Source organism: Tachysurus vachellii, chromosome 9 (assembly GCF_030014155.1).
Source record: "Tachysurus vachellii isolate PV-2020 chromosome 9, HZAU_Pvac_v1, whole genome shotgun sequence".
Lineage (NCBI taxonomy): Eukaryota > Metazoa > Chordata > Actinopteri > Siluriformes > Bagridae > Tachysurus > Tachysurus vachellii.
The window spans coordinates 3836983-3851764 of record NC_083468.1 but is presented as its reverse complement, the minus strand read 5'-3'; the positions used below and the strand labels follow the sequence as shown (position 1 = coordinate 3851764).

General features: G+C 36.2%; 2 protein-coding genes across 2 annotated transcripts; one reads left to right on the top strand and one right to left on the bottom strand.

Annotated features, from left to right (window-relative positions):
* Nucleotides 1-626: 626 nt before the first annotated feature.
* LOC132851576 (cytochrome c oxidase subunit 5A, mitochondrial-like) lies at nt 627-3541 on the top strand. Its single transcript, XM_060878545.1, has 5 exons — nt 627-786; nt 1970-2086; nt 2609-2730; nt 2967-3084; nt 3433-3541. The coding sequence occupies exons 1-4, from the start codon at nt 714-716 to the stop codon at nt 3078-3080; spliced, it is 426 nt and encodes a 141-aa protein (XP_060734528.1). The 5' UTR covers nt 627-713; the 3' UTR covers nt 3081-3084; nt 3433-3541.
* A 2670-nt stretch (nt 3542-6211) lies between these two features.
* LOC132851575 (uncharacterized) lies at nt 6212-13868 on the bottom strand. Its single transcript, XM_060878544.1, has 22 exons — nt 13629-13868; nt 13433-13501; nt 13052-13140; nt 12740-12938; nt 12531-12641; nt 12318-12422; nt 12056-12144; nt 11744-11942; nt 11541-11654; nt 11286-11399; nt 11032-11120; nt 9442-9640; nt 9229-9342; nt 8985-9098; nt 8775-8863; nt 8407-8605; nt 8217-8330; nt 7974-8087; nt 7770-7858; nt 7418-7604; nt 7183-7296; nt 6212-7097 (listed from the first exon to the last, which is right to left on the bottom strand). Exons 1-22 carry the CDS (start codon nt 13824-13826, stop codon nt 7080-7082), a joined length of 2727 nt encoding a protein of 908 aa, XP_060734527.1. The 5' UTR covers nt 13827-13868; the 3' UTR covers nt 6212-7079.
* Nucleotides 13869-14782: the final 914 nt, after the last annotated feature.

The window sequence follows — 14782 nt, the reverse complement described above, 5'->3', positions numbered from 1 at the left end:
CGGCATCTTCAGCCATGCCGAAACGCAAGTGTAAGTTCACTGACGAATTAAAACAAAACTTTCCATGTTTTCGTGTCGGTCGAGATCAACATGTTGACACATTTGTATGAATTCACATGTTCATAGCTCCATATACGAAAACAACCCCCCCTCCCCCTCCCCCTCCCCCGCGCCTTGCAGTGTCCTCTTTTTCACACACCCAAATCTGGTCACCCTATAATTGATAAATTAATTCGTCTGTTTTCTGCATGTTGATGTCATTGAAATGTGAAAGGTAGAGGAATGACAGTTAATTGTGGCTATAACATAAGCAAGAATATGAGGTAAATTGCTTCTTAGACAGTTAAAAAAACGTAAACAGTGAACAAATCATTAATTAATCATTTATTTGTGTTTTTTAATTAAATTCCATGTGTGAACGGATCATCGTTGTTTAAATTGTTTCAGATTTATAACCTTTATTTCTTCTCAAACACGGTAATAATAAAAATATGTATTGTTTCCGTTCAGTCGTGCTTTTCGCTTAGTTGCTGTAAATTGTCAAAAACAGCACCCGTTTTCATACAAGATCGAAAATAGCAAATCTGGCAACTCGAACGTCTGCCTCCGCGTGCCGCCCATTCCTGAGTGTACACTACGCATGCGCACACCATAATATCTTCCCCTAACCTGTATGCCCGAGTACTCAACCTTTAGGGCAGACGAGCATTAATATGTTTTCTGCCGTTATCCGTGTTTCTGCGGCCGGCATCAGGAGTTTAGCTCGAGCAGGTCCTCAGTGCACAGGTAAGTGTAATGTAAGTGATTATATGGATGTTTATTAAACTCAGTTGTTCTTAGCTCCTCACTGTTGCTAGGATTCCAGAGAAGCTAAATGTTAAAACCTTTAACTCTGTCCAGATAACTTCCTGGATGATGTTTTTATATCAAATAAACTTTTATTAATGTCGATGTATTTAAAAATAACGTGTTTGTCACGTCACATCCTGTAGTTAGCATGTTAGCTAATCCAGTCCATGCCCTTGTGATGACCGAGCGATGAGTTCCACTTAACTCTTTATTTATTCACATAAAATAACCAAATAATATATAATTAAATGTCTTTTTTATAAGTGAGTGAAAGTATTTGAATGTGTGGGGTTATACTTGTCATGTGCACTAACTCATTTTTTTTTAAGTTATTTAATATCAGTGAAAACAAAGAGGATTTTTTTGTACATTCAGGATTTTCTTGAACAAAGCTGTAAAACTTTAAAGGTTGTTTAAATACATCACGGTTTCTAGATATCACAGGATTAATCAGCTTTAAACTTGGATTAAAACGAAAGTAAAATTGACAAAAATCTTCCGTGTCGTATCTTTGTCTTGTCTGTGTAAGTATCCTGAAGACTATAGAGGATTCATTCGCATGGGAATTGACATGAATATAAAAGAACAATAATAGTATTAGTGATTATTGTGTCAATTCAGAACAACGCACACATCCTATCGCTTCTCCTGACTGTGTGCATAAGGAGACATACTGATGTTTACGCCCTAAAATAAACCTTGACTTGATTCTACTTCAGATCATATCAGGATTTATCGCAGGAATCGCTGCACGTATCCGGAGCGATCATTGGGTCTAATGCTAGTTCACTACATCAGTTATTTCTCACATTGTTGTTATAAGCTGAAAGTGACAGAGGTTGAGAGGAGAAGGTTGTGGCAGTGTAACTTGACACAAGCAGATTAAACGCATCCTAAAAGGTTTTCGGCGTGCTTGCGTTCCCTGTGTCGAGGATCTTGATCAGGTAAAAATGAATGAAAATGAATTCTAGTCCTTAGTCGACCGTGAGTAACCTTTTGGTCATGCACAACGTGATGGTCCTCTAACAGATCCTCCTTCATATTTTATTATTATAGTGATTATAATGCATCTTAGGTGGTGAATGCTGTGTTATTGTGTGTTTATTTTCTCTTTCCTCAGCCCCTCTGGCCTCCCGATGCTACTCTCATGCCAAAGCGGAGACAGATGAGGAGTTTGATGCTCGCTGGGTCACTTACTTCAGCAAGCCCAACCTTGATGACTGGGAACTTAGGAAAGGTAAAGTGTAAGGTGCATGCTGCTTTGGTCAGTGGCCTAATTTTTTGTAGATTGCTGTGTTATAAGAGGAGAAAAACATGATGCAAATTTTAGTTTAAGGCTTTACTCAGTTTGTAAAAGCATTTATTTGTTAGCTTTACAAAAATAATTAGCCTGTCATCAGCTCGATCCATGACCTCATTTATGCACATTTCCTCAACTAATCCAACGCTTTAGTGATAAGTGACGTGACATGCAGCTAAGTACGGTGACCCATACTCAGAATTCGTTGTCTGCATTTAACCCATCCAAAGTGCACACACACAGCAGTGTACACACACACTGTGAACATGCCGGGGAGAAGTTGAGGGGGGTTCGGTGCCTTGCTCAAGGGCACCTCAGTCGTGGTATTGCTGGCCCAAGACTCGAACCCACAGCCTTAGGGTTAGGAGTCAAACTCTGTAACCATTAGGCCACGACTTCCCTTTATGTATGCATTAACAATAACGTGCCTTTTATTTTCTTTTAAATTTTGATTCTCAGGTGTGAACACTCTGATCGGCTATGACCTGGTCCCTGAACCAAAGATTCTTGACTCTGCACTGAGAGCCTGCAGAAGGCTGAATGACTTGGCCAGTGCGGTCCGCATCTTAGAAGCAGTGAAGGTGTGTGTGTGAAATCAAGCACCGTTCATGTCCATTTATCACCAGCTTTAAACAGTACTAAACTTTTTCAGGATGTCTTGTTTTAATCTTTTAAATAATTGTAAGATTTTTTTCTTTTTAAAGAATCCTCCCACAAACCAATCCGTGTTTGGATGGAAATACAGATTAAGCTTTAGAAATTATTTTTTTTTCTGTCTGCTCCACTCAACAACTTGTCTTATTAATCGCTTTCTCAGGATAAATCTGGACCACATAAAGAGATCTATCCATACATGATTCAAGAGCTTCGCCCCACCCTTATGGAGCTGGGCATCTCGACCCCTGAGGAACTTGGCATTGATAAAGCCTAAACAGGTGCATTTATTTATGTCATTTGCATTGTCTTTTGTTGCCTGAATCGTGCTTCATTAATTAGTTTTTTTATTTGTTTTAACATTTGGCCTCAGCAACAACAAAAAAAACAACTTTTGCAGTTAAATCTTATTGACCGTATGATCACTTGATCTCTGGAGTAGCATGAAACTCAGACTTTCCAGCTTGTGCACATTTTTTGTAGGACCAATGCATTTTAACATAGGAGTATCCTGGTACAGGATAAACACTAAAGATACAAGCAATCTTTTTATTCCTTGACTCACCTTTTTTTTTTTTTTTTTTTTTTTTTTTAAATCGTTGGTAATATCTTAATCTCATCCTCAACAGGTCTATACGTCTGAAGTCATTGCACTTGTTTCCCAACGTCCTGGTTTCATGAAGTTAAGTGATGTGTAACACCTCGAACTTTTGACTTAATAAACAGAGCAATATTTAACTTGGTGTGGGCTTTTTCTTAGTTCATGTGTTGTCACCCTTCCAAAAGTGCATTCAAATCATATAACATACTGAACAGTTTGATGTTTGCCTTCATGGGTTATCCTAAATTATTATTACAAAACATTAAAAATGTTTTTTTGTTATTCATACTATTTAATTATTATTACTATTTATTATATTTCCTTTACTTCTGGAAATCCACATGTAGATATGCATACATATTAATCATACAGTATAACCACTTCCAAGCCAAACTTGTACACTAACTTACCAAAACACTAAGTTAGTAAGCTTGTTGAAAAGGAGTTATGTATAAATACAATGATATTTCTCAGGTCCAAGACTTCTGTATACAGATGAAGCTATTACCTGATGAAAGGGTGAGACTTGGGCATGAACATGGTTTAATCGTGTTCATCCACAACAATCTTTAAAGCATCCATGTGGGATCATCCACAGAAATCTTTAGGGGATCCATGTGGGATCATCCACCGAAATCTTTAGGGGATCCATGTGGGATCATCCACAGAAATCTTTAGGGGATCCATGTCCAATCCTATGCAGAAAGGGCCGGTGTGGGTGCAAGTTTTCATTCTAACCAAGCAGAAGCCACATCAGAGTATATTAAAAGCCAAGAACAACTGATTAAACAGGTGGAATCAGGTGTGGCTTCTGCGTGGTTGAACTCAAGCTAAAATATGATCTACCAAAATGATACTACACACACACGCACACACACAAGCATTGGGCATTGCAATTCATTAGACAAAACAAAATCCAGACAAAACAAAAGCTACTCATTTGTAAATATTTCACACTTGCTATATGCATTTGTCCAGCTGGGGGCAAAATCTGATCACACACACACACACACAGTCAAACACTGTTCAAAGAATTGGGCATTGCATTTCAGTTGGCCTCTAGACAAAAGAAAGGCTACACATTTGTAAAAGTTTCACACACACACACACGTTCATATTTCTATAAAGAAGTTCAAAAATAAAATACATATGTTTTGCAAATCATATTTGTTTCCTCTCTAAATTTAGTTGCATCAGTCGGCTTTGGCCTGGAGATATGCTGAGTAGGGTTGGGTATCAAAAGAAATTTTCCGATTCCGGTTCCAGTTCTGCCTTACTATTCCCGGTTCTGATTCCGATTCCATAATAAAAGAAATGTGAAAAATAATGCACAATACTTAAACAATTCCATTTGTGTTTATTAATCACTCTTTAAATATTTTAAACAGAGCATTTCAATTCATATCAATTTAAATTTAAATAAATCCAACATCAAATTTAACATCCAGAATTACAACATAGCAAAACAGTTAGCAATTTTTCTGAAGAAAAATTAACGTCTGCTTTCTCTGGGAGAAGACGAGACCTTTCCTGGCTTATTGTATCTCCAGCTGTGGAGAAAACCCTCTCAGATTTGCTTCATTGTTGTAGCTTTGGAAATGAATCCACACTTTAGACTTTTTTTAGACATGTTTAACACAAAGCGTACCTCAGCACAGCAGCGCGAGTGACTGATTTCTGTGGTAAGCAGTGATGTGCGGATCGATACTAAAGTATCCATATTTACGATCCCAACGTCTCCTGCTCTAGTATCGATTCTCATATAAAAAGATCGATATTTAAACTCAGTAATTTGGAGTGAGTGTTTATGTTATAAGTAACTTTGCTGTCACCAGAAAAGTCTAATTATATCCGGTTAGTGGAAGGAACTACATCTCCTTCCGCTGGTCAGGTGTGTGTGCACTGCGGCTCTGTGACGAAGCCGACCGCTGCAGCCGCTACGAAGACTGCAGACTGAAGAGTGACTATGGCTGAGCGCAAAAGGAGTCATGTCTGGCTGTATTTTAGCTGTAAAGACAGCAGTGACGCTGTGTGTGATGTGTGTGGAAAGACAGTGAAATACAGTCGTAACACTACAAACCTCGCTAAACATCTGAGGGTAAGTCATAAGAGTGAATATAATGATACAATGGAACGGCGGTCTAAGGAGGAGGTCCAGGGCGAGAAGACGCAATATATATAAACGTCTGTGCCCAAGACAGACTTCAATCAGTGAGTCATTTGGCAGACGTTATCCAGGTACAGAGAGATAGCGTGATAGTCACGTTATCACTGACTGTGGGGAAGTTATTCACGTCTGTTAAGGCTTTAGTTTTTTAATGTTCAAGAGTTCACCGGAATCCCAGCATTCTTACAACAAGCATTCTTACAACTATCCTAATGAAATAAATGCAACGAGTAGCTTTCCCGAGATCAGTGCTAAGAGTGTATTGAGAGAGGCTGTGACATATCTGTCATATCACACTACACATAAAATACGTAAAAAGTATTGGTATCGTTATCGGCAATACCAGCCTGGGTATTACTTGGTATCGGATCGAATAGGAATTAAGTGGTATCGCACTTGTGGTTGCGTGACTAAAACAATTAATATTCATGAGGTAAGACATGGCTATTTAAAGTGACCGCTCCGAACGCTTTGCCCGTCATCGCATCGGAACCGCATTTGGAACCGAAACTTAAAAATTCATTAAGATTTTTAATGAATACTGGTGTATTTTTTAAGAATTTAAATGATTGGAATAGAGAAGTTTGTTATTGAATTTTTTTAGTGAAAAACAAAAAATCATGAGACTGAACCATCAGAATACCTGAAGTTGTTTTTATTTAGAATTAACAGAGAAATTCAGCAGTAAATCAGTTTAAAGATTTCCATTTTCAGCACAAATTAAGCCATAATCCAGAAGAAGGTAAAATGCACCATACCTCCTAAAAGGTATTTTAATCTAAAACAGGAGTAAATATGAATAACCAATGTTTGCCCCTTAGCCCATAAGACAAGTGAAAGAAAAGTAACATTATGTTCCCTGATTCCCTCCTTTGAGTCTCTCTAACTGAGAATCATAAAGCAAGCTTAAAAATATTAAAGCCTTTCTAGTGTAGTGTTGCACAGACAAGCTACCCTTCAACAAATATCTGCCCAGAAGTTAATTTGTAGCTTCTGGACGGCCTTATCACATCATTCTGCATTTCTGCATAGAAAAATTTTTTTTTTTTTGTCTCCATTGTCAAGAGGAGTATCCAAACAGGCCTCGCAGCAAATTTATTATGAATCAAAAACTTTAAAGTAAATGTCTGACCTGAGATGGTATAGTATTTAAAAGTTACCTTGGATTTTTGTTTTCTGGACATTGATGTATAATTGTTACATATAAGGGTAATTAGCAAATAATATTATGAATATAATTGTCAGTAAATGTCTGGAAACTAAGGAAGTTGAGGCAGTGTGCTTTAAATTGTTAAGATTTCTGTTGATCAGACTGGTTGGTAAAATGTCTAGTGTAGAATCGCATCATGTCCCAAATTGTATAGTTTGTACAAAAACAATGATTACAAGGTAATATCAAATTTAACAAGAGATTATTTTGATATCTATCCACACTTTCAAAAAATTACTGCTGCAAAACTTTCAGCCTTTGGAACATCTTGCCCATGTGTGCTTTGCCCATTTATAATTTATGCAATTCTCCAGTTCTGATAAAAAGAAAAATAGAAATGTGTTAATTAATGGAACTACTAGATCGAACATTTTTAAGAGAACGAAACATGTTTTACTTACTTCAACAAAACCAATGAGCTGAATGGCAACGTCTCCGTGAACAAAAATTTCAGAAACTTTCTCTAAAGGAATGCGATGCTTAAATGTGCAGTGGCGTAATCCGTTCACCATAACCTGTAAAAGCATGGAAATGTTTTACAGTATATTTCGAATAATTTATGCAACAGACTTCATAACCTTTAGATTTAAATACAAAAAGACTGACTGGTAAATTTAAATTATCATAAAAACACACCAGATATTCCTCAGAGCTGAAGCCTACAATCACTTGGAAGGCTCCTCCCTTGGTGAAGGGTTTATCAGGTGCCATTTCCTCTTTATCCCAGTTTCCATTTCTAAAGCTGTTCAGAATGGTATGTTGACCCATTTGAGGTTTGTAATGAAAAGCGATGTCTTTGTCAACAGAGAAATCTATTGTAAATCTGGAATGAAAAACAAAAATGTTTCAAATATCTAACTATCTATTCTAAACAACATTGTGTAAGGCAGATAAAACATGCATGTGAAGTTTTATTCTTCACTGTTCTGTGGTTGCAGTATGTGTACATCATTTTTATATTTCCATTAAACTCAGCTTCAAACCATACCGCTTGCCATCTGGAAGAACAGTCCCTTGTAAGAATAAAGCCATATTTGTTTTACTCCCTCCTGGTATTTTACACAGATAGGGAACTGCCTGAAAACAGCACACATTAAAAAACAAATTACTTTTGCCCGTTGTTATAGATTATGTCAGAAGACTGAATTCTTCCTGCCATTTTGCAGCATTTATATTGTATTGCTTAACTTACTGGGTTACTGATTGGTTGTGGAATCTGGAAAGGTGTGGATCCAAGCATTATGGATACACTCTGTGGGACTGGGATTTTCTGAAGTTCCATAAAGAATGAAGAAGTACTCCAGCCCTGGAGATGAAAGTAAAAAAATTGCAGGTTCGTTGAAGTTTCAGCAGAAAAAATTAAAATAATAATAAACAATAACCATATAATTTGTTTGCATCTATGCCTTTAATGTGATAAATCTGTTAAACATACATATAAAAAGCCAAACATGAGCTTGGAAAGACCTCCAGGGATTTCAATTGTTGAAACTTTCTCTAAAGGTACGCGATGCTTAAACACACAATGCCTTAATCCATTCACATAGACCTGCAGAAAGGAGGAAAAAACAGTTAATGTTGTTCTTTTATTTAAATGAATATCTGTAGATTAGCAAATAAATTACCTCGTAACCCTCAGAGTTGAAGGCTACAATCATTTGGAAGTCTCCTCCCATGGTAAAGGGCTGATCAGGTGCAATTTCCTGTTTATCCCAGTTTCCATTACTCAAGCTGTTCAGGGCGGTAAAATCACCAATGCGAGGATTGAAATGAAAAGCGATGTCATCACCAGCAGACGGCCCCGTTTTGAAATTTATTGCAAAGCTGTTGAGAAAAACAAACCTTTCAAATGTCTCTTCTAAACTACAGTGTGTAAGACAAACAAAACATGCATGTGCTCACTATTCAAAGATTTAACTCTTCACTCTTTTGTGGTTGGAGTATGTGTACATTATGATTTCTATATTTCAAATCACTGGTCATCAAACCGTACGTTTTGGCATCTGGAAGAAGAGTCCCTTGGAAGAATACAGCCATATCTTGTTTAATCCCTCCTGGGATTTTACCCACATAGGGAAATGTCTGGAGAGAACAGGTATTAAAAAAATAATTACTTTTGCTTGTTGTTATAGTGTTGGTTGACTTTAAAGAGTATTTTCTGCCATCCAGCATTTGTTTTGATCTTATGTCTTGTTCAACTTACTGGGTTTCTGATTGGTTGTGAAATCTGGAAAGGTGTGGATCCAAACATTGTGGTTACACTCTGTGTGATTGGCATTTTCTGAAGTTCTATAAAGAATGAAGAAGTACTCCAGCCCTGAATGCAAAATAAAAATATTTGCCCTTCATATACATCTTGAAATACATCTTCATCAAACAAAAAAAAATTAAAAAAATGTAATCACTTTGCATCTATGCCAATAATAGTATAACATTGTTCAACATACATCTATAAAACCCCATATGAGTTGTGAAATATCACCCCGGATTTCAAGTGTTGAAACTTTCTCTAGAGGAATTCGGTGCTTGAATGTGCAGTGTCTTAAACCATTCACATAGACCTGCAGAAATGATTTGTGGTTGATTATTTCAACAGTTTTTTTGTAAATTACTGAATTACAAAGACAATAATCTTCTGACATTATTAATAAATAAATTACCTCGTAACCCTCAGAGTTGAAGGCTACAATAATTTGGAAGTTTCCTCCCTTGGTAAATGGTTTATCAGGTGCATTTTCCTGTTTATCCCAGTTTCCTTTTCTGAAGCTGTTCAGGGCTGTATAATTACCAATGCAAGGATTGTAATGAAAAGCGATGTCATCACCATCAGAAGGCCCTGTCTTGAAATTTATAGTAAAGCTGTGAAGAAAAACAAAAGTATATAACTATATATAACAAGTATATAACAAGTATATGTTTTTATAGGTATAGTATGTATACGGTGCCTTCTTACATTAGTCTGAGTAAGAATCTAAATTTGTATAAAAATCTTAGATATTTACTTCGTAAAGTAAAATGTGCAGATATTTCAGGATGCAGCTACATGACTCTACCGACAGCTACAGTCGCTACCAAAATTCTTTGCTAAATGGAGGGGAGACAATTGGAGACGTAAATGGAGGGGAGACAATTTGGCACAACCTTAGTGGACGTAATAGGTGCAAATAGTGGTTTTACCAAATCCATGCCTGTAAAATCAAAGATAATACTAATGCAAACAATACATATCTGCTTATTTATATGCAATACAAATAATGTTGCAATGTCTAGTTTTTTTCACTTTCAAATGAGTCATTTATTTAAAAATTTAATAGATTTTAGAATAAAATTCATTTCAAATGTAGGCTGCAACATAATTGCAAAATATGTTCAATAAGAGTAAATACATAAGCATATCACTCTACTTAACAATTGCTATAAGTGAATTTTCTTAAAAGCAGGGTCTCCGATTTTTGAAAGCCAATGTTGACATTTGAAATCACCAAAACAAACACACCCCTAACCCAAATGGGTCCCACCCCTGTATTGATAGCTCCGCCCACACATACATACGTAACCCAGGCAAATAATGGAAAGAAATGTGTCTTTATCATAGCTGAAGGGAAGAACAATATGATTGCAGATAAACAAACAGGCAAAAATGACACACAAGCATAATCATGCAAAGGACGGCATATATTAGTTCTGTGTAACAAAGCAAAACCAACGTTACTCACCTATCGAGAAGGAAAAAAGCACCTCGGCGTCTTAAGTAAAGTTGAATTTCCTGAGTCAGTAACTCTTGAGCTAACTGTTACTACACAAAACGTGGTTGTAGCTGCGTCTCTACATTACTACGATAGAAAAGAGGTGTTAATTGTGTAGTAACAGCGTTTAACTCAGGAGTTATTGACTCGGGAAACTCCAATCTGTGAATATGTGGACAACTTCCCACCCCTTCAGTTCTCTCCAGCGCTGGAAAGCTGATCCTATATTAACATTGGTCCTACTTCTTGCCTTATTGTAAGCCTTTCTTTGCTTTCTTTCTTTGTTTTTATCCTCCATGTCAATGTTAAAACCGCTTTCTGCTAATGTCACACATGCACACTGAACACTCTCTCTACGCATATTGACAAGCCCCGCCCCTTTCTGCTCATTAACTAGACATTTGTTTTGATTTTTGTTTTGATTTTTGTTTATTATCGGCCCGACTCAGTTTTCTGAAGCATTTCTCAAAAATCGGAGACCCTGCTTTTAATTGGCAAGCATACCTTCTAGCATCCGCAAGAACTGTGCCTTGGAGGAAAATAGCCCTGTCTTGATGTAACCGTCCAGGTACTTGACTCACATAGGGAAGTGCCTGGTGACAAAACAAGTGTCGCATCAGATACTGGAAGAACGAATACTCTTAGAAAGAATGAAAAAAAAATATATAAGACTTCTATCAAAGAGTAAAGCTGGCTGAGTTTAAAAGCTTCCTTCTGACATGTGACTTTCCTGTCTATGGTATAAACTTTTTTCTTACAGGGCTAATGACTGGATATGAAATCTCTAAATGTGCGGATTTGAAACTCGAGGTTGAGCTCTGTGTGCTTGTGATTTTCTTGAGCTCCTTTGAGGATGAAGTAGTACTCCAGCCCTGAAGAGAAAATAAAGATAACAGGCATGTTACTGAAATGTAGGAAATAAGTTTGTAAGAAAGTAAATAAATACATGCAAACATAAAACATATATTTAGCTTGCAACTACACCATTAATAACACTGAAATTGTAAACATACATCAATGAAACCCCAGACGAGGAGGGAAATGTCTCCATGAACGTTAATAGTAGACACTTTCTCCAGGGGAATGCGGTGCTTGAAGGTGCAATGTCCTAAACCGTTCACAAAGACCTGCAGAAAGATGATGAATTAGATTTTGACTAAAACATTACAATAATTACAACAAGCCTCTATAAATTCTAAACAAAAATTAAACATACCTCATAGCCCTCGGAATTGATGATTACAAGAATTATGAAGGCTCCTCCCTTGGTGAAAGGATTATGGTCAGTTTTTTCCTCCATCTCCCAGTTTCCGTTTCTGAAGCTGTTCATGGTGGTAAGATCACCAAAGCGAGGGTTGTAATGAAAAGCAATGTCATCACCATCAGATGGACCTGCTTTGAAATTTATTACAAACCTGCAAGAAAAAAGAATTCCCTGAATTTTAAGGTGCTGTTTTTATAATTGGAGAAGTAGTACTACAGTATATGGTGTTTTTTCTTTTTCATTCAAAGTGTTTTAGGAGCATACCAGTTTGCATCTGCAGAAACAGTCCCTTGAAAAACTACAGCTCTGTCTTGTTTTACCCCTCCTGGGATTTCACCCACATAGGGAAGTACCTTGAGAGAGAACAAACAATGTAAAAATCAACTACCCATCATGTCCGTTAAGAAATATTCCAAGATTTATGGATAAAATTGATATTTTCCAATTTTATTTAGCCACATGTGTGAAATAAACACGAACTTTCAGGCATATTCTAATCCTGTCTGTCCAAGGCTGTTTTACTCACTGGGTTACTGATTGGGTAGGAAATCTGTAATGGAATAAATGTCCAGCCTCCACATCCCATTAGTATGACTTTGCTCTCTTTGAACAAATAAGGACTTGTCCATTTCTAGAAAGAAAATTATTAAACCAAGAATGATCATTAAATATGCAGCCACCTAAACATAACTAAATCTGACAAATAATCAAATTAATATGAATAAACTGATTTACTTACTTCAAAACCCATCCAGTGTATTATAACATCTCCGACTATTCCAAGTGTAGTAACGCTCTCGAAAGGAATTCGGTGTTTGAATTTGTAGAGAGGCTGTCCATTCACATAGACCTGCAGAAAAGATTCATTTCATAGTTTCATGCATTTTTTCAGACTTTTCTTGAATACTTTGTTCATCACTTATTAGTGATTTATTTTAAGAAACCCACCTCATAGAAATCCGTATTAACGAGAAACAGTAATTTAAAGGATGCTCCTCTAGTAAAGGGCTTATCAGGACCCAATTCCTCCTTCTGCCATTTCCCATTTTTGAAGATGTTCATGTAAACATATTGACCGATCCGGGGGTTGAAATGAAAGGCGACATCATCGGCAGTGTTTACCCCTGTTTTGAAGTTAATTTGAAACCTGTGTAGGAAAAAAGTAGATGATACAATATTGTAAGCAATTTAATATTGTTAGTCTATTAAAAATGTGCTGACTTCTGTATGATTTTCTTTAACAAATAAATGATAGCTTACTCTTTGGCATTAGGGTGAACAGTTCCTTCGACATGAAATCGAGTCCCTGGTTTTAAACCTCCAGCTATTGGTCCGAGATAGGGAATGCTCTGTAGCACAATGAATCAATTACAGTTTTCAAGACACAGAATGACAAACTTATCTATAATTAGCATCATGATTGAGATGATTACCGCATATATATATATATATATATATATATATATATATATATATATATATATATATATGTGTGTATATATATATGTGTATATATATATGTATATATATATACATATATATATACACATATATATATATACATATATATATATATATATATATATATATATATATATGTATATATATATATATATATATACAGCGTGCTGTTTAACTCACAGGCTGCATGATTGGTTTTGAAACCTTAGCTGGAATCTTAAAGGTGGTTGTGGTTGTTTGTGTCGGGCCCTGAAAAAAGAGACAATATAATGATATTTTCATTAGACAGTATACTGTAATTCTGGACTTTTGCATATATAGAATTGGCTATTACAAACAAAAGCAAAAAATGTATTACTCTCAGTACAGTACTTACACAAATCACAACCTGAGGTTGGAGGGGTCCAAAGTGTCCATGATGCTCATGATGGCCGTGGCCATGGTGGCCACAGTGTCCATGGAGTTCATGATGCTCATGATGGCCGTGGCCATGGTGGCCACGGTGTCCATGGTGTTCATGATGCTCATGATGGACATGGTGGCCACGATGACCCCTTCCTCGTCCACAACTCATGCTGGCAATAAGCAGGATGGGAAGATGCACACACCAGGCAAAATTCTGTGAGAACAGAACGATTGTCTGAGAGTGTGTACAGAGTTTTATAGTGTACCATTGATGGGTTGGAACTCCCCAAGGCATTTAATTGTATAACCTTGTTTATAAAATTGTATAACCCTGTTTAACCTTGTAAGCTCTTTGGCAAGAAATCTGAAATTTGCAGAAAATTCCAGAAAACTCCAGAAACTTCATTTAATTGACAGTAAAAAAAAAAAAAGTTAAATTATAATTAATTTCTTACACAATACCATAGTGGAATTTCACTAACATATAAAGTTGTATATAAATGTGTTTGGGTGATTATTGTAAAATACTGAACTTAATTTTCGTGTTTTTGATTTTGCAATACAGTAAAAAGAGAAATCATCACTGAGCAGTGTGTGGCACAGTTGATATAGGCATTTCATAGGCAGTTGATTGTTCCGTCCAGTCTGAAATTAATCAGAAATTAGCAGAAGTAGGTTTCTGCTATATGAGGTTTCTAAGGTCATAAAACCACAAATATTTGCTCTAAAAAGCAGTTAAAGGCAAATTAGCAACATTTAAAAAAAATCATGTATAATTTCAAAGAGCCTCATATCTTTATATGAATCTAATCGGTTTGAGGTAGAATTGTTATTTTGCTATTCAAATTAATCTTTCTCAAGCCTCCTTGTGAGCCAGGGGCATAAAGCCAGTGGGGTAAATAATAAGAAAGGCATAAAAGTCATCAGGCTATTATTACATTTTTATTTAATTGTTTATTTAATCCAAACAAATATCAGTTAAAAGAAAAATAATATCAAACAGTTATAAAACAGTAATAATATCAAACAACTACAAATAAATCAAGTCGAAAATAAATGTGTTTCTAAAATCAGCTCAATCCAAATAGTAGCAGTTGAAACAGAAATCTTGGGGGAAATGGGAGA